The sequence below is a fragment of the Lipotes vexillifer genome, unplaced genomic scaffold (genome assembly GCF_000442215.2).
Source record: "Lipotes vexillifer unplaced genomic scaffold, Lipotes_vexillifer_v1.1 scaffold1129, whole genome shotgun sequence".
NCBI classification, from domain to species: domain Eukaryota; kingdom Metazoa; phylum Chordata; class Mammalia; order Artiodactyla; family Lipotidae; genus Lipotes; species Lipotes vexillifer.
In genome coordinates, this window is record NW_006789022.1 from 1853781 (window position 1) to 1871487 (window position 17707).

Genomic DNA, 17707 nt, shown 5'->3' on the forward strand with positions numbered 1-17707 from the left:
CTGCCAACTTCCTGAATGAGGGAGACCCTGACCCTTGGCTTTGCCGGCAGGAACCCCTCTGCCACCCTCTAGAGGGTGGGGTATGTGACTATGACAGAGGGACTGGGCTGGGGGTGGGGCAGGGGAACTAATCCCCTCCCTTTCCTGAGCTGAGGAGTGAGCGGACAGCAGCACGAAATCCTATTCCCTCTGCCAGCAGAAATCGATAGCTAATTAATTCCCTCCCCAAAATAGTGTCTGGAGGAGGGGGTGGGGGCCTTGCTCAGAGGCAAGGCCAGACTGAGACTGAGACCCTGGGTCGGGGAGGGAGGGAGGTTGCCATTCTCCGGGCCTCCGGAGCCGTGCCTCTGCTGGGGGTCTCTGGCTGCTCCTTCTGAAGAGGAGGGGGAGTTTGGCTTTTCCCTCCCCCAAGCCCGTGGGTCCCTCTCCCCTGCCCTGGGCTGGGATGAGGGTGCATGAGTGTGGGGGTAAGGGCGTCAATCAGGCTGGGAGCAGGTGCTGCATTTAATTTGATTGGCTAATTAGCCCGCGCATGTTAATTATCTCTATTACCCAGTGAGGAGAGGCAGTGGCAAAGCTATATATAACTGCGATAGTGTTTGGAGAGAGAAGGGGCCGCTTGCCTGGAACACCTCCCTCCCTGGGGCAGCCCTTGGAGGGGCGCTGGGGCAGGACACTTGAGACCCTCTTGGAGCCTGTAGGAGTGTGGGGGGGCAGCAGTCAGAAGGAGCCAGATGGAAGGACCTGAGAGCTGGATTTGGAGGGTCTCTTGGAGATGGCTCCCCAAACTCTCTCTGTTGCCAGCCTCCTGAGGCCTTCTCTGCCCCGTCTTCTTTCTGCATACATATCACTCCAACCATCCTGCCCTCCCGTGACTCTCTGCTCACCCCCCTCACTCTGACCTTTTAGGGGGGGGGTCCCTAGGTTTCTCTCTCCCCCTTCATACCCCAACTTCCTCCCATGTAGGGAGGAACCACACCCGTCCAACCTTCTCTCTCTCCAAGTCACCCCTCTTCTCTTCTTTTGGTTCACACCTCTCTGAACCACACCTGTGGCTGCCCTGCCCTTTGTCTCTTTCGTGGAGTTGCTGGAGTCAGACCTATGTGGATCTAAGTCCCAGTTCCCTGCTGACTGGCTGTGTGACCTTGGGCAAGTCCCTAGACTTCTCTATGTGGGCTTCCCCAATGGTTAATGGGAATAATGGGACATCCCAGACTGATTTAAGTAAAATGACATTTGTAAAAATGCTCAGCATCCAGGGCCTTGACGAATGCTGTTGGAATTTGGAATTTAATTTTCTCTATCTTCTCATTCCTTTTCTCCCCATCAGGCCACCTTTCTCCTCAATTACTCTTCCTTTTCATGAGATTTCTCTTCCTCCTCTCCGCGCTCCCCTTCAATCTTTCCCTGTCTCTTCCTAAACTATGGTCCTTCTCTGCTTCTCTCTCAGGCTTCTCCCCACCTCTTTACCTTCCTCCCTCCCCAAAATAAAATCAATGCAATATTCAGGAGGGTTGTTGGATATAAATAATTACGACTCAGAGTTTAACGAGATGCAAATTCCCCTCCCCGGCGTGGGGTATAAATTGCTCTCTGACAGCCCGTTACAAGGGTAATCATTTCAGAAAGGCAATTTTATGCAAATGAGGCTGCCTGCCTCCTGGTGGCTCCCCCAGCCCTGGATGAGGAGGAGGGTGGAACTGAGGGGTGAAGAGAACCCAGTTATCGGATCAGGTCTCAGGCTGAAGACTGGGAGCTGGAGGTTGAGGGTGACACACATTTAGGTTCAGGAACGACCTGGGCTGGTGAGCAGGTGGTTGGGGCCCAGGAAGGGGTGAGTGTGGTTTTGGGGTAAGTGGAGACACGGAATCAGATGCCTGTCTCTTTGCATGGATGGAGAGGGCTTGGGGTCTGGATGCCTGGGTCCTGGCTGGTTTCTCTCCCTTGCCCCCTTCCAGCCAGGTTACCCAGTGATACCACTGACAAATTGGCATTTAATTAATCCTAATGAATTATTTAGCAACTTCATTATCCAGCATCAGGAACTGATGAGAGAGAGCCGTGGCTGGTGGTGGGAGCCAAGCACAGGGGTTGGGTGTCTCAAAGAGGAAGGGGCTGTGGTCACCCGCTGAAGGAGTCTTTAGGCCTCATCCACAGGAGCTGGCCCTGGTCCTGATGGGAGGCGGGGGTGAGGGCATCTGGGTTGGGCTCCTACTGGACTCGAAGGTGTTACCTCCCTACCTATCTACATCTTAAACCAATAATGCCCCTAGCGAGTGTCATCTCCCCCACCCCCAGGGTTGAGCCCCCAGTACTCCCGTCATGGTGGTGTCTCTTGTTTTGAGACCCTCTCCAGGTCAGGGTGGCTCCTCCAGTCCTAAAGGGAAACAGTTGAGCTCTTGCTGGTTGGTGTGAGGGGGGAACCAGACACCGACACCTCCCCTCCTCCGAGCCCCTCATTAACCCTTTCCTCTCCATTTCCCCGCAGGCATCCCTCCCCCATCTTCCGTCGGAGCCCGCAGCGGGGGAGGGGCGCCTCCGCCTCCGCCTCAGTCCGTGGAAGCCGGCACCTGGGCCTCTGCTCGCCTCGCCCTGCGGCCGGGCCCATGGCACTGTGAGCCGGCGAGGGAGCCCCGCTCGGCGCGGGGGGCGCCCGGCCCCCTCCCCGCCCCATGAGCCCGCGGCTCTGAAGCCTGAGCGGGGCCGGGGGCCGGGCGGGGCCGGGGCCGCCGGAGGCATGGCGCCTGGGAACCCGTGGCGGCCTCCGTCGCTGCCGCTGCTGATGCTGCTGACGCTGGCGGCGGGGGCGGGCGGCCTGGAGTTCGGCGGCGGCCCGGGGCAGTGGGCGCGCTATGCGCGCTGGGCCGGAGCGGCGAGCAGCGGCGAGCTCAGCTTCAGCCTGCGCACCAACGCTACTCGCGCGCTGCTGCTCTACCTGGACGACGGCGGCGACTGCGACTTCCTGGAGCTGCTGCTGGTGGAAGGGCGCCTGCGGTTGCGCTTCACGCTCTCGTGCGCCGAGCCCGCCACGCTGCAGCTGGACACGCTGGTGGCCGACGACCGCTGGCACATGGTGCTGCTGACCCGCGACGCGCGCCGCACGGCCCTGGCGGTGGACGGCGAGGCCCGCGCCGCCGAGGTGCGCTCAAAGCGGCGCGAGATGCAGGTGGCCAGCGACCTGTTCGTGGGAGGCATCCCACCCGACGTGCGACTCTCGGCGCTCACGCTCAGCACCGTCAAGTACGAGCCGCCCTTCAGCGGCCTCCTGGCCAACCTGAAGCTGGGCGAGCGGCCCCCCGCGCTGCTGGGCAGCCAGGGCCTGCGCGGCGCCGCAGCCGACCCGCTGTGCGCGCCGGCGCGCAACCCCTGTGCCAACGGCGGCCTCTGCACCGTGCTGGCTCCCGGCGAGGTGGGCTGCGACTGCAGCCACACGGGCTTCGGCGGCAAGTTCTGCAGCGAAGGTGAGCCTGGGGGGAGCCGCCGCTGGGTGCCTGGGCGCGGAGTGAGGGGCGGGAGAGTTGTCTGGGCCTGTAGGGGCGCCTGCGGCCCGCGGGCTCAGGCACGGGGGCGAGTGAGAGTGTGTACCAGCACGCGAGTTGGGAGGGGCGTGTGAGGACGCCTGTCCCAAAGAGAGGGCGCGCACGGTCAGCCAGTGAGCTGCAGGAGCTGCGGGGTGCTGAGGTTTGGCGTGGGCGTGGCCGGCCTGCGGGTCCCTTGTGGGCGCGGCCAGTGTGGGCGCGGCCTCGTGAGCCCATCCAGTGCCCCTCTCCCTGTCCCCTAGTGAAGGTCCTGTGGCGACCTGTGGGTAGGACTGTGTAGTCAGGTCCAACTAGCGAGAGGATGAGGGCCGGCCCTTGCGGGTGTGTGGATCGGGTGGGTGGCTGACTGTGAGGCGCCCGTGAGGGCTGGTGGATGTGATCTGTGTGGGCGGGGCCTATGTGATGCAGTGGGTGGGGCCTTGTGGGCGGGGACGGTGGGAGTCCTGTGAAGGAGTCCTGAAGACGGTGTGTGGGGCTTGTACCGCTGGGAGCTGTGTAGGGCTGCGAAGGAGAGGGTCAGCACGGGGGAGGGGGGGCGGGGCCTGCGTGGGCCGTGGGTGGGGTCGGTGCGGGCGGGGCCTAGGAGGCGGGCGCGTGGTCGGCCCAGGAGGGCGGGGCCGCAGTCTGAGGGTTAGCGCGTGGGCTGTCTGAGAGGCCGGCACTGGACCAGAGGATGAGGGCCCCGGGCGGAGGGCGGTGGGCGCGGCGAGAAGGGCAGGGCGGCGCGTGCGAGGGCGGATGAGGGCGAGTGGGGTTCGCCAGGGGGACCGCACGCGCCAGGAGGGCGGGAACCGAGTGTTTTGAGAGTGGAGGAAGCCCGAGGGACAGGGTGGCTGAGGCCTCTCAGGCTCGTGACTAGAGTTGCTGGTCTTGTTGACGGACCAAAAAAATGGCTGGTCGTCTCTCCCGGGTGAGAAACTGGAAGTGGAGGCCTCTGTTTAAAACGCTGGAGCCCTCGCGAGCGTGGGGTTTGGAAGGGTGACTGGAAGGCTGGAGAGGGGTGGTGAGGACTCGGGAATATGGAACTGGATGTGGAATTGGGACTTGAAAAGGAGGTTAAGGGAGGGAGAGGTTCCGTAGGCTCCTGGGCTGCAAGAGGCTGCAGTGGGCAAAGTGAGGGGACAAGGTCGAGGGTGGCGCCAGGCCTGGGGTGGGCTGTGGTTTTAGAGGGGGTGGGGGCAGGAGGAATTTCGAGGCCCCTGTTGTACTTTGGTCTGGCTGGGGAGTCAGGGAGAGGTTCCCCATCAGTTTGGGGACGGGGCACGTGCATCTCCTGGTCTGTGGCAGCCGTCTTCTAGCAGATGTGTGCAGACAGATGAGCGTTCCGCTCCCCCAGCACGTCTCGAAGCTGGAGTACTTAGCAGTTGCGTGTGTGTCTGCCCTCAAGAGGTAGGGTCTTTGAGGAGTGTGTGTGCCCACAGACCAGCACGGCCCTGGGACTGCTTTGGGGATGGTGTCCTACCGGCTGGGACCTGCCTACAGCCATGGGAGGAGCCGCATCTGCAGGTGTGGCTCTGGGCTTGGGAAGTCTGTATTTTGATTATGTATCTGCAGTTGTGGTGGAGGAACATATAAGGAAGGTTTTGGATGGCTCTTGGGAGCTGTTTGTACAAGGTTGGGTGATGTATCTTCAGGAACTATGTGTATTAAGTTAATCTGACACCTCATCTTTTCTCCAAGGAGTGCAGGTGCTCCCTAAACTGTGAAACTGTGTGTCTGTGCGTGTTTGCTTGCACGCGGTGGTGCGTGGGTCTGGCAGTGTGTATGTTACGTGTGAATGGTCTGTTTGAAAATAGTGTTTGCAAATAGAAGTGCTGTGCCTAGTGAGTAGTACACAAGTGTAAGGGTGTGGGTGCTTGTGTAGGTATCCACGTGCATGCATTTTCAGGTGACACCTCAGTAAGACACCTGGACTTTATGAGGAATCTTTCATGACCTTTAACTTGATTCTCTGGTCCCTATGACCCCTCGCCTCCAAGCCTTCCTAAGAAAATAGGATGAACCACCCTTCTAAGTTGATGGAAGGGAAATTTGAGCTACAGAGAAGCTACTGGTCCATGGTCTCACTGTGGCAGAATTGGCCTGGGTGTATGAAAAATGCAGCCAGAGGCCCCCTGGTCAACCAGAGCCTTTGTATTAATTCCCTGAAAGGATTCATCGGCCAGAGGCTCCCAGTAAGCCATACAAGATGTGCGCTTCTGAACGCGCATTGTGTGGTTGTGTGTCTGAGATGTGTTTGGGTCCCTGTACGTGACAGGGATGGTTGTATCATGTGTATATGTGCCGGATGTGTATCAGTTGAATGTTTGTGGCAGCTGTGTTGGAGCTGTGAGAGGCAGTTGCGTATCTGACCCACTGAGTGTGTGTGTGTGTGTGTGTGTGTGTGTGACATCTGTGGAAGGAGTTGTGCTTTGTCTATGTTAAAAAGGGAGGGATATTCATCTCTGAGTTCCCTGCACCTAATGTAGTACCTGGCACTTCGTGGGTATTTGATAAAGATCTGTGGAATGACTGAAGAGATATTAACAAGTATTTGATAGAATAAAGGCTTGGGGTAAGGCTGTATGTGTATATGAAATGATGTATGTGTGTATTTTCAGATATATGTTGTAGGTGGCCATGGTGGTTATAAACACTGATAAACACTGATTACATCTGGCGATGACAGGCACAGTGACAACTCTGCTGATTCTCCTCCCCACCCATGACCTCATTCCCTCCCCTTATATTTGTTCCTTATTTCCTGGGCAGCTTTTGTAATATCCTGTGCTCGTTACACTTCTTCTAGTACATTCCCATCCAGCCAGGGAGGACAGGAATGAGCTTCCACCCTTGGGTGTTGGGGTTAGGGTTGCAAGATTTTTAAGGGGAACAGGTCTGGCTCCAGATGAGGGCCAGAGTCTTCAAGCTCCCCCGGAAGTTACATTTACTTCATTATTATCTGCTTTGAGTGGTTCGCAACTTTTTCTGAGATTGGGGACTTTTTTTTTTTTTTTTTTTTTTTTATTTTTTTTTTTTTTTGCGGTACGCGGGCCTCTCACTGCTGTGGCCTCTTACATCTGCGGAGCACAGGCTACGGACGCGCAGGCTCAGCGGCCATGCCTCACGGGCCCAGCTGCTCCGCGGCATGTGGGATCTTCCCGGACCGGGGCACGAACCCGTGTCCCCTGCATCGGCAGGCGGACTCTCAACCACTGCGCCCCCAGGGAAGCCCTGAGATTGGGGACATTTTTGAAAGTCAGTAATTCACAGTACCCCTTCCAAATAGTAGTTATTTTTATATCTGTTTATTGTGAAAACATATGACTCAAGGCTACTATGAATTCAGGAAAGCTTTTAGATGGCTTTGATGTTATATTTGCCATTGTGGTTAATCAAATATACATTAGGAAAAATAGTTTTAGCTTTATATGCAAGACATGCCAATCTGCCTTCAGATATTTGATGTGCATATGGATTGTGGCTCCTTTGGACCAGGCCCCCCACCCCCCACCCCCCGCCCTGCCGATGCCTTCCTGGGTCTGGGCCTACCCGCTGACTGAGAACCTCCATGCTAGGAAATCTGTTTCTTTTCTCTGCGGCTCTGGCCACAGGTGATTGAAGACAGAGCTAAGTATGAGTCACTGAGTGTGTATACTGCTGCTGATTGTCTGCCGAAGTGGGGATCAAGTAGACTGGGATTTTGCATTGGTTTACATGTGAACTCCGCCTCATATCACTCATGTGTGGGGAGAAAGGGCTGAAAAGTGATCAAGGAAGAAGGGTGTGCAGGTGTGTGTGGGATACCTCGAGTGGAGCGGGGATGTAGATGTGTACGATGGAGTGTCAGGTGCGTACCTCGCTTGGGGGAGAAATGAAACCAGTGGTAATGCGTGTGTTGGCAGGGAGACAGACGCACGGGTCTCGTATTTTGTAGGTTTGTTGGCAGTTTAATTCAACAGATTGTTGTCAAGTCTTCCTTGGTGATAAGCCTTGTGTTGGGGGCTGAAGGTGAGTCGGACATGAAGAAGACACTGCTGGGGAGTTGCCTGATTAATTGGGGAAGCAGATAAAAAAGCAGTCCAGGGTGTGGGTAAGAGCACAGGTGCTGTAGTCTGGCTGTCTGGGCAGTGACCTTGGAGTTAAGCCCTCTCTGCCCTGGTTTCCTTATCTGTAAAATGGGGACAGTAATAGTGCCTACGTTACAGAGTTGTTATGGAAATTAAATTGGCTAATTCGTATAAAGTGCTTAGAATAGTGCCCGGCCCGTAGAAAGTGCTCAATAAATAATAACAAAAGAACAGCCTGGCATATGCAGTGAGATGCAAAGAGATGCAGTGAGGCAGTGTAGCTTAGTGATTAAAGCGTAGTCTTCTGAGGCTCAGATCTGGGTTTAAATCTGATTTCTGTACTCACTTGGCCTGTGAGTCAGATGAGTACTAACCTTCAGACTAATTTTTCCTGACCTGTAAAATGGGGATAAGCACGCTTATCTCACAGGTTTGTTTTGGGAATGAAATGAGTGTCTGGTACATAATTAGTGGTGTAAATGGTAGTTGTTATTATAACAGAGGGCTCTTGGGGTTTTGAAGAAGGGGTGAATTTACAAGTCGGGGGATTAATAATAAAAGGCATACTATTTAAGACTGGCCTTGAATGTTGATCAGTAAACTTGGTGTGGGGAGGTCATGCTAAGCAATGGAACTAGTGAGGACAGAGGTGTGAAAGGGGGAAATGTACATCATGTCCTTAGAGGGGCACCAAGGAGTACAGGGAAAACAGTGGAATCTATAGCAGGCCAGGTCTTGGAGTTTTTCTTTTTTGGGGGCGTGCCGTGAGGCTTGCGGGATCTTAGTTCCTCAACCAGGGATCGAACCTGGGCCCCTGGCAGTGAAAGCACTGAGTTATAACCAGTGGACCACCAGGGAATTCCCCAGGTCTTGGAATTTTGACTTAAATCATTCACCTAACATTTATTGGATACTGTGTATAGAGTATTGCTAAATGGAGCCACAAAAGAATTTTGAGCCGGCACGTGAATAAGAAGAACTGTGTTTTGGAAGCTGGGAGTGAAGGGTAGAATGGAATATGGAGGGCAGAGTCATGCGGTGGAGGGATCAGTGGGAGATGGTTCAGGAAAGGGATATTGGGGCTCTGACCCTCGGCTCTCTTGGGGACTGGCAAGGAAGGGTGGTGGCGGCAGAGGTGGCAGTAGTAGCAGCAGCGGCTGAGAGCTGTTGCTGAGCCTGAAGCTGCAGGACTCTGCCTTTCCCACGTGGAGGGGCAGAGGTGATGAGGTTTCAGGTTTACTTGCTCGGAAGGATGGCGGTGGGAGTTGCGGGGAGGGAGAAGTTGGGAGGGGGACCAGGTTTGAGCCACAGATCATGCACCTGTCTTGGTGTTCCTGGACAGAGGCGCCCAGACAGTTGGAAGTGTGAGACCAGAGCTTTGAGTTGAAGGTGGGGCTGCAGGTAGAGACCTGGGAGCCACGTGTGTGGAGAGAGTATTTGAAGCTTTGGGATCAGATGAAGTGGCCAAGGAGAAGGTGAAGAGACTTCAGGGGGGCTCATTTGGGAGGAGGAGGGAGAGGAGTGGCCGCAGACTCAGGGAAGGAGCAGTTAGAACAAAAAGTAAATCGGATCACACAGTCAAGGGAGGAGAGAGCGGGGCCTCACAGCTAGTGGGCATTTGCTGGGTGCCTTGAAGGCATGACCACCCCGTGAGATGTAAGAGCTGGGATCTGAACCGAGCTGACTCCGGGCCCCCCCACCTTCTCCACGCTGCCTCCGAAAAGGAGAGTCAGTCAGTCAGCTGTGTCCGTGGATGACCTGCATTTGGCTTACTGGAGGTGCCTAGGGACAGCGTTTCATTAGAAACCAGCAACCACCCCAGATTCCTTGGGCCACAGCTTCTCCTTTCAGCCACTATGTGATGAGGGTGTTCCTGTATTTGTCGTCCCAGCAGTGAGAGAGGGCAGTGGAAATCGATCAGGAAACTCACAGGCTTCCGGAGCCGGAGGGGAGGAACTCACCCTGGAAAGTGGGGCATTATCCCATTAAAATACACAGCTCACTAGCATTTACAACATTTCAGATGGAAATCTTTTAAAAATATGTTGCACACCTCTTTGCCTCCCTAAGCATATTTGGAATGTGATTGACCCTTTTCTGGATGACTCAGGATGTTGCTATTCCCCTCAGGTATTGCACCGGGACTGTCACACAGTGGTTCCTTGGTTTAGGTTTGTCCCTGCCTGAAATGATGCCTGACTTTTGAGTTCTGATGTTATAGCTTTTTCTAGTTTTTCCACCTCTGCCCTGAGGAGGAGTTGTCAGGTAACAATCCATATCCCTCTCTCTCTCTCTCTATTTGTGAACTTGGAAATCAGCATTCCTAGCATGTTAGAATTGTATGTCGCTAAGAGGGAGTGGATTCTGGTTTGGGTCTGAGAGGCTCTCCTATGAGAAAATAACAGTTTTTAATGCATAACTGTTATCGTGTCAGTTTTGGCTGCTCAGAACTGTTTCTTTTCTTTGGTTCTGGTCTTCATCCCTGTCCTTGATAATGAATCTGCTGGAATCCCCAGTTCATGTTAGCCAAGACAATGCCATTTATGCCCTCGGGGGAGGCACTCAAGACCTGTGTGTGTGAAAGTTGAGTAAATGCAGTCCCATATGTGGAATCACTCTGTCAGCTCTAACATCTAATACCTGTGGTCCTGACAGTTTCTGCTGTTGGAAACAGCTCTAGGCAGAATGGGATGGACAGCTCGAGAGAGAGCTGTGCAGAGAGCGACTGCTGTAAGATCCCAGAGATGAGATAGATGCTCCCAAGGAAAGCCTCCTGTGGCAGAATGGTTAAGAGCATGGGCTGACGGGTTTAATCCCGGCTTTGCTACTTGCTAGCTGTGTGAACATGAACAGTTTGCTGAATTGCATTGTTCTTCAATGTCCTACTCTGTAAAATGGAGGTCATGTGTTGTTGTAGGACTAAATGAGTTAATACATGGAAATCCTTTACAATGTGCCGGGCACTATTCTAAGTGATCAATAAATGCTACTATGATTATTAACCCTCGTGGTCAGAGAAGGCTTCAAGGAGGAGGTGGGAATTGGCTAGATCTTGAAGGATGACTGAGTGAGATCTGTGGAGGTAAAGGAAAGACCAGGGTTTCCCCGCCAGGAAAACGTTCTAAATGAGGAGTCCAGAGGGTGTGAGTCGAGTGTACCAGACCAAGATGGTTGTGCTTTATGGGAAATAAAATCAGAACTGTAGATTAAAGCCAGCTTCTAGAAGTCCTGAACTTCAGGCCAAGAATGCAGCCCACCGAAACTTTTAAAGCCAGACAGATTTGGTTCAGATTTTGACTCTGTCCCTCACCACCAGTGTGACCTTGCGTAAGTTTCTTCCACTTTCTGAGCCTTGATTTCCCCGTCTTTACAAGGGAGTAATAGTAGTTATCTGTTGATGAGGTAGCATGGAAACGAGGCATGGGAAGAGCCAGGCACGTTTGAAGTGCTGGGTAAGTGAGAAGTGTTCACTTCTTATTTTTTATTCATTCAACAAACACAGGCATGCCTTTTTCTGAGCCAGGAACTGTGTAAGCAGCTGGATATAGAGAGATGAATGAGACGTTGTCCTTCCTCTTGGAGATCTCACAGTCCAGCCAGGAAGCAGACGTGGAAACACAATCGCAATAGAGATGCGATAAGTGAAATAACAACCCGAGCTACATATCGAGAACTGGCACAAAAGAAGCATGGCTAGGAGGTCAGTTCAGAACATAGACCAATGTATCCTGACTTGGTCTGAAAGCAGGAGTCGACTTTCTCAGGCAGCTGAGGGTGAGAGGAATGAGGATGGGGAAGGGTGTTTCAAGCCGAGGGAATAGTATGTGCAGAGACGTGGCATATTAGGGAAAGGGGGAGAAATTGGGTGTGGCTGAGGCCCGGACTGTCGCAGGAAAGGAGGTTGGAGGGAGGCATGGTCAAACCCAAATGGACCTTCCTGAGAAGATTGGACTTGATCCTGTAGGCCCTGGGAAGCCTTGAAGAGTTCTAAGCAGGGTCGTGACTCAGTTGGACCACTTTGGTGGTGCTTGGACTGTGACTTGCAGGATAAGAAGACTGGCTGTAGGGGGAGATCCTTTAAGAGGCTTATTAACGTTCCGAGGAGAGGATCTGATGAGGGTCTGGCCTTGGGGCTTTGCTGATGGTGATGGAGGGATGAAAAGTGTTTCTAGGAGTCGAGTCGAGCTTTTAGAGTTTTACAAGTTGGAACTGATAGGACCTGGTGATTGGTGGGAAAAAAAAAAAGAGCAAGGCTGATTTCTGGGTGTCTGACCTGATCCGGGAGTGCAGGCAGGAGGAACGGGCTTGCAAGGGGTGAGGGTTTTGAGGTCCATCTTGGACATGAGGACATTCAGCCCATGAGACACTCAGGTCAGGCTTCTCTGAAGGCAGATCAGGAGCACAGAAGAGAGGTTTGTACCCAAGCTACTGAAAAGTTCTGACCGTGTGTGTGTGCATGTGCATGTGTGTTGATCATGGCAGTACTTGTCAGGTGTATCTGGTACATGTGCCCAAGAGCGAGGCTGGGCATGGGCCGGGGGACCAAACAGCAGGAGGCTAATGAAGGAAACCGGGGGTCAGGGGTGAGCATGGGGGCTCTGATGACCTAGGAGCGCAGTGGACAAAGGCGGAGGTGATTTTGTGCTCCTGGGCAAGTGTCCTTTTCTTTGCAAAGGAGGTAGGTAACACACCAAGCTTGTGAGGGCTGCTGGGAAGCTGATGCGGACAACGCACATTGAGGGTCTGTACGGTGTCTGGCACGTGGCTAACTCTTGGCCTCTCTGGAGCCTGGCAGAGTGTGGGGCACGTGCTGGGTGTTCAAGAAGCGCTGGTTGAAAGCAGTGCCTTAGCCGAAGGCAGGGAAACGGGAGCTTTGTTGCAGCGGGGTGGAGACGTCAGATGCGGCTTTGGTGGTGGATGGGGTGTCAGGAGCTGAGTGATTGCAGAGTGCACAGCTGGGGGTGCAGGACTGGCCCCCAGGGAAGAGGCCAGGGATGAAAATACAGGTTTGAGGGTCCCTTAGCCGTGAAAGTGCACTCGCATGGAGGAGTGCGGGAGAAGAGAGAGGAGTGTGGAGGGCCTGGGGCTGAGCCTGGAGGGGTCCGTGATGGCAGGTGAGGGGCACAGATGAATCAGCAGAAAGCGAAGGGCAGCCGAGAAAGAGAGGCTAGTGAGTCCCCAGGGGACCCTCTGCGAAGCCAGGAGAGGGGAGACTCATGCAGGCAGCAGGCTGTACTTGGTCGTCTGACCTTCCTGAGCATAGCACGACCCACATTTGTGGCAGGTGGGAATGGGGTTTGGAATCCCCGCCATGTCGGGTGATGTGCCTCCTTGTTTGTGCAGGAGCTGGCGAGATGAGTGTGCTGACCGGCCAGGGCCCCAGCCCACTGCGACAAAGAGATCCGGACACAGGGCTGCTCTCGAGAGTCCAAGGGTTTTCCCGAGGGTCCCTTCCTAGCCAGCTCCCCTCCCCACCATAAATGTCACGTGATTCAGTTTATTTAAGGAAATCGTTGTATACATGGCTTTTGGGGGATGCAGCTGTCAGGTAAAAGAAGCTCTGTGTTGTATAGAAGTGTGCTTGTAACACGTGGATACGTAAAGGCTTGTGTGTGTAGGTTTAGAAAACAGGAGACCGATAGGTGGATAGATAGCAAAAGGGGGCTGTGTTCCTCCTGGGGGGTGTGTCTTTAGCCCCTGGAGGGAGTGTGGGGTGGTGTGGTGTGTGTATCTTATATTATGTATTAGGTCACAGCGTGCGTATCGATTCTGCATTCAGTCTGTGTGTGTGTATTGCGGGCGTGCTGTAAGGTGTGACAAATGACAGTGTGTGTTTTTGGAGTTTAGCTAACCCCCTAAGAGCGGATGAGAAGAGAACACAAAGTGAGGCTGGAGGTAGGAGATGGTGTGTGCACACGGGCATGAGTGTGTCCTGAACAGCTGTTGGCATGTACACGTGTGTATCCCGGGTCCACATACGTGTGCTTGCGTGCGTGTGTGTTTGCCCAATGGGCGTGTTTGTTTGTAGGTTGTGCTGTTCCTTTTCCCCCTGTTGCCTTCTCTAAAGGCTCCCCGTAGGTGGGCAGGTCAGAAATGTTTTCAGAGGGGCCTTCTTGGCCCTCTTATAGAGCAGGCCAGAGCCCAGCTTGCTTGAGCTTAGTTGAAGGAACTGCCTCTCTCCTACCTTCCTTCCTTCTTTCTTGGTCTCTTTGGTGAGCCCCAGGGATAGGCCCAGGCAGGCCCCTGAGAGGTGAGGGCTGACTGCCCAAAGGCTGTGGCACGACAGAGGGATGGGCCCAGCCTGGGCCCCTGAAGTGGCCCGTCTGGCCTGGGGACCCTTTGCCACACCGAGCTGTCGAGAAGGCATTTATCCCAGAATCACAGAACCAGAGCCAGCAGGGTCCTCAGAGGAGCTCTAGTGCACCCGTCTCATTTTTGCAGAGGAGGTACTGGGGGCTCAGAGAGACTGGGCAACTGGGTTGGGAGTCACATGGCGCTTTGAGGCAGAAACTGTGTTTTCTGAGTACGCTGACTTTTCTCCCCCCCGACAGGGTGGCAGTGGGGAGTGCTTGGGCCTGAGTGTGCACAGGCTTCAGGTGTGAGTCGTGTGAGAGATTATGCATGTCTGTGCATCATCAAGTGCCTATGTGTGTCAGTGTGTCACTGAGGGTGAGCCCGGCGTGAGCGTGTCCCCATCTGTCTCTGAGACGCGATGGAGTGCGGGGGTGGGGAGAGCGTGCTGAGGGAGTCTGGACGCCTGACTGCTGCTCGTGGCTCTGCCTCTGATTTCCCATGTGACCTTGAGCGGTTACCTCCCTGTCCTGGGCCTCAGTTTCCTGAAGTGTAACTCGAGGCTCATGTCCCCTTGGACTGTGTGACCCTGTGTGTGAGGCTCTGACTCGGGGAACAGCTTGGTCTCTGCCTCATCCCCGCAGGGCCTTCCTGGTTGGGTGACTTGTGTCCGGGCCTGGGGGTGCTAGGGGATCTTGGACCCACCTTCCATCACTGCCCTTGGAGCCCTGTCCTTGGTACCCTCGCTAACTGTCCTCCTTTTTCTCTCTCCTTCTGCATCCCCCTTCCTGAACCTCGCCGGCCTGTAGAGGGGCACCCCATGGAAGGTGAGTGATGCCTCTCGGTCGCTGGGGTGGCAGATCAATCGCCGGGGGGACTGGTGGTTCCCTCCCCTGCCCATGTGTGGGGCCCCCGGGGGAGGATGTCTGGGTGTCCTCTTGGCTGCCGCGGCCCGCCTCTCACCTGGTGCCTCTTTCCGGTTTGCTGGGGAGAGCTGCCTGGTAGAGGCCGTCCCTCCATTGACCGTCTTCAGCACATCTGCCCACCGGCCTTTCTTCTTTCCTGGGAGGAGACCAGACTGGGGGTGGAGCTGGAGGGATGGGGCTGGGGCATTCAGAAGTGTCCAGAAATGATTGAGGAGATGTGTTTTTGCCCAGCCCAGCTGAGGAAGCTTAGAAAGGCCATGCTGCCAAGGGTTGGGGTGTGGCCGGGGTTGGTGCTTGGGTGGAATCCGCTCCGGGGTCTGAAGAGCGCAGGCAGAGGCGGGGGGGTCAGGTCCCCGGGTCAGGGGATGCGGGCTGCGTGGCAGCTTCTCCTCTTTGACACACTTGTAGTCCCCTGTCCCCTGGCCCACGGGCTGGCCTAGGTAGGTAGGGCTGGTCTGCTTCTTCCTTCAGCCCAGGCCCGGGGAAGGGCGGGGAACGTGCCTCGCTTCGGGGTCTCTCTGTCCATTCTTTCCCTGTCTTCTGCTTCATTTGCCTTCTCTCTCTTTCTGGCTTTTGTCTTTGCCTCTCTTTTTCTCCAGGGTTCTGCCCCTGGACCGCTCTCTTTGTTTCTGTCCCTCCCCAGGCTCTCTCTGTGTTCCTGTCTGAACCTTCTCTCACTGTGCTTTTCCCTGCTTCTTTTCCTTCTTCAAGGTGGACCACGTCAGGGAGGGAAGACTGGCTTGAATGGTCCAGGCTTGACAGCTGGGCTGCAGGAGAGCTCATGTGGCCCGCACAGGGAGGGCATGCAGCGGGCTGGGAGGGAGATAGGACCCCAGTCACCGAACCTGCCCCACACTTTCTTCTTGGAGTAGCAGGTGTGGGAAGCATGTGTGCAGCCCCAGGCTGGGAGCTCCAAGGGCCTGGCCCTGCCTTGGATGCAGGAGTCCGGGGAAGGAAAGAAGGGGCTGGAATCCACTTTCCCTGGTGGTGTCCATGATTTGGCTTGTCTCTCTCTCTAATGTCCCTTCTCCTTGGGTGCCCTCAGGTCTCCTGATCCCTCTGGGCAGGCACCTGTGTGTGTGCATGCGTGCGTGCATGCGTGCGTGTGTGCGTGTGTGTGAATCTGTATGCGCACTGTTCACGCAGCTCTGCTGCTCTGTTGTGTCTGGGTGTCTTTGTGCACGTCTGTACACGTATGCCTGTGTACATGTGTCTGAGTGTGTGTGGAGGTGTGCGCCCCTCCAGCATCGTGTCTTCTGTCGCATGGCCCACATCTCCGTGTGCCTCTGTAGGAGCGTCTGCATCTGTGTCTGCATCTGTCCTGTCTGTGTCTGCCTCTCCGTGTGTCAGTGTTTACCTCTGTGTGTGTGAGAGAGAGAGTCTGCGTGTCTGTGTGGACGCAGCCGTCTGAGGGCTGGAGATAAGATTTAGTGCTGATGGGACTTTTACTTGCTCTTGATGTCATGTCTCCTCTGGAACAAAGGGAGAGATGGAGGAGAAAGAGAGGGGAAAAGGGTGGAGGGGAGGGGCTCGGGGGAGGGAGCAGGGGGCAGACAGACGAGGAAGGAGAGGGGGCAAGTAGAGGTGGGAAGAGGAAGGACACAGTGGAGGGAGGGGCAGAAAGGGGAGAAATGGGGAGGGCGAAAAGGCCAGCCCAAGAGAAGAAATCGGAGGGCTGCTGTGGGGAGGAACAGTGGCCTGGAGCTGAAGGGGAGGAAAAAGGAAACAGTTCTCCAAACAAGTAGCATAGTAGAATAGAGGGACAAGACGGGAAGCTGGGCTTTGGGGACAAGTGGGGAATGAGACCACTTAGCCATCTCTTGGGGGCGCCATGGTGGCCTGCTGGTCTGGATGTGGCCCTTCGTGTGCTTGCAGGTCAGTGGCTGTGCAGGGGTGTGTGTCTGAGGCTGTGTGTGTGTTTGTGTGTGTATACACCCAGGGAAGTGATGCATCTGTGTGTCTCTGTGTCATGGCTGCTTGTGTGTCTCACAATCTTGTCCCCTATAACCCTCTTCCTTCTCTTGATGTTGGTCCTCCCTGGGGTTTTGTCAGGAGAGTGAGGGGGTGAGACTGAGAGTGGGGAGGTGGGTCTGGTAGGTGGTGGCTTCACGGGGGGTGGGGGCTGGGGGGCTCCTTGGTGGCATTACGCTCTGGACTCTGCAGGCCCCTCTTCAGATCTCTGCGTCCTCCGCCTTCACCCTCTTGTCTGGTCCTTCGACGCTGTGCCTCAGGCCTAGATTTCTCCCGGGGACGCAGCCATCCAGCTCCCCAGGCCCCTGCCGAGCATCTCCTTTTGGGGATCCTGGTAGCCCCACCCCCTTCCCCCTAGCCTTTTGTAGCAGGGAGAGAAGACCCAGAAGCAGCCAGATAAAGTGCCCTAGGAGAGGACCCTTGGTAATGCCATCCGTCACTACCAGCCTCTTCTCCAGTGGCTGGGGGAGGGACTGATGCCACAGGTAGAGGTGGGGAGGGGTGTAAGGAGGGGGCCCGGGGCATGGGGAGAGCAGAGATTTCAGGCCAGAGGGTGAGGCAGGCTTTAGGGAGAGCACCCTCGGGCCAGGCTGGGCTGAGCCTCAGGTAGACGGGGCAGGGAACCGGCCTCCCCTTCCCCAAGATGGCTGGTGCTGTCACTCCTGAGGGAGCTGAGCAGCTGGTTGCCGTGGCGACAGAGGGAGAGTGCCGTATGCTAATGAGGCTGGCTGGGAGCTGGGCAGTGGAAGGGTCTGCGAGGCAGAGATGCCACTTCCCCACAGCAGTGGTACAGGCGGCAGTGGGGACAGGAGGCAGGTTCACAGGTCCCTCGGCTCCTGGGCCTGGAAGAGTTGGATGAGGGGTTAGGGCCCTGGGTCTGCGTCCTGGATTTAGGGGGTTTGGAAGATGCTGGTAGTTTTGGGGGAAAGAG

The 17707-nt window shown here is 55.4% G+C and overlaps 1 protein-coding gene across 2 annotated transcripts in view; it reads left to right on the forward strand.

Annotated features, from left to right (window-relative positions):
* The first annotated feature begins 2707 nt into the window (after nucleotides 1-2707).
* NRXN2 (neurexin 2) overlaps nucleotides 2708-17707 on the forward strand; it is a 100381-nt gene continuing 85381 nt past the window's right edge. The window contains exons 1-2 of one of the 2 annotated variants that reach the window (XM_007462054.1): nucleotides 2708-3461; nucleotides 14689-14706. In XM_007462054.1, the coding sequence (XP_007462116.1) occupies nucleotides 2738-3461; nucleotides 14689-14706 (742 nt within the window). In that variant the 5' untranslated portion in view covers nucleotides 2708-2737. The remainder of the gene's footprint in view (nucleotides 3462-14688; nucleotides 14707-17707) is intronic. The other variant, XM_007462053.1, reaches the window with a different exon arrangement.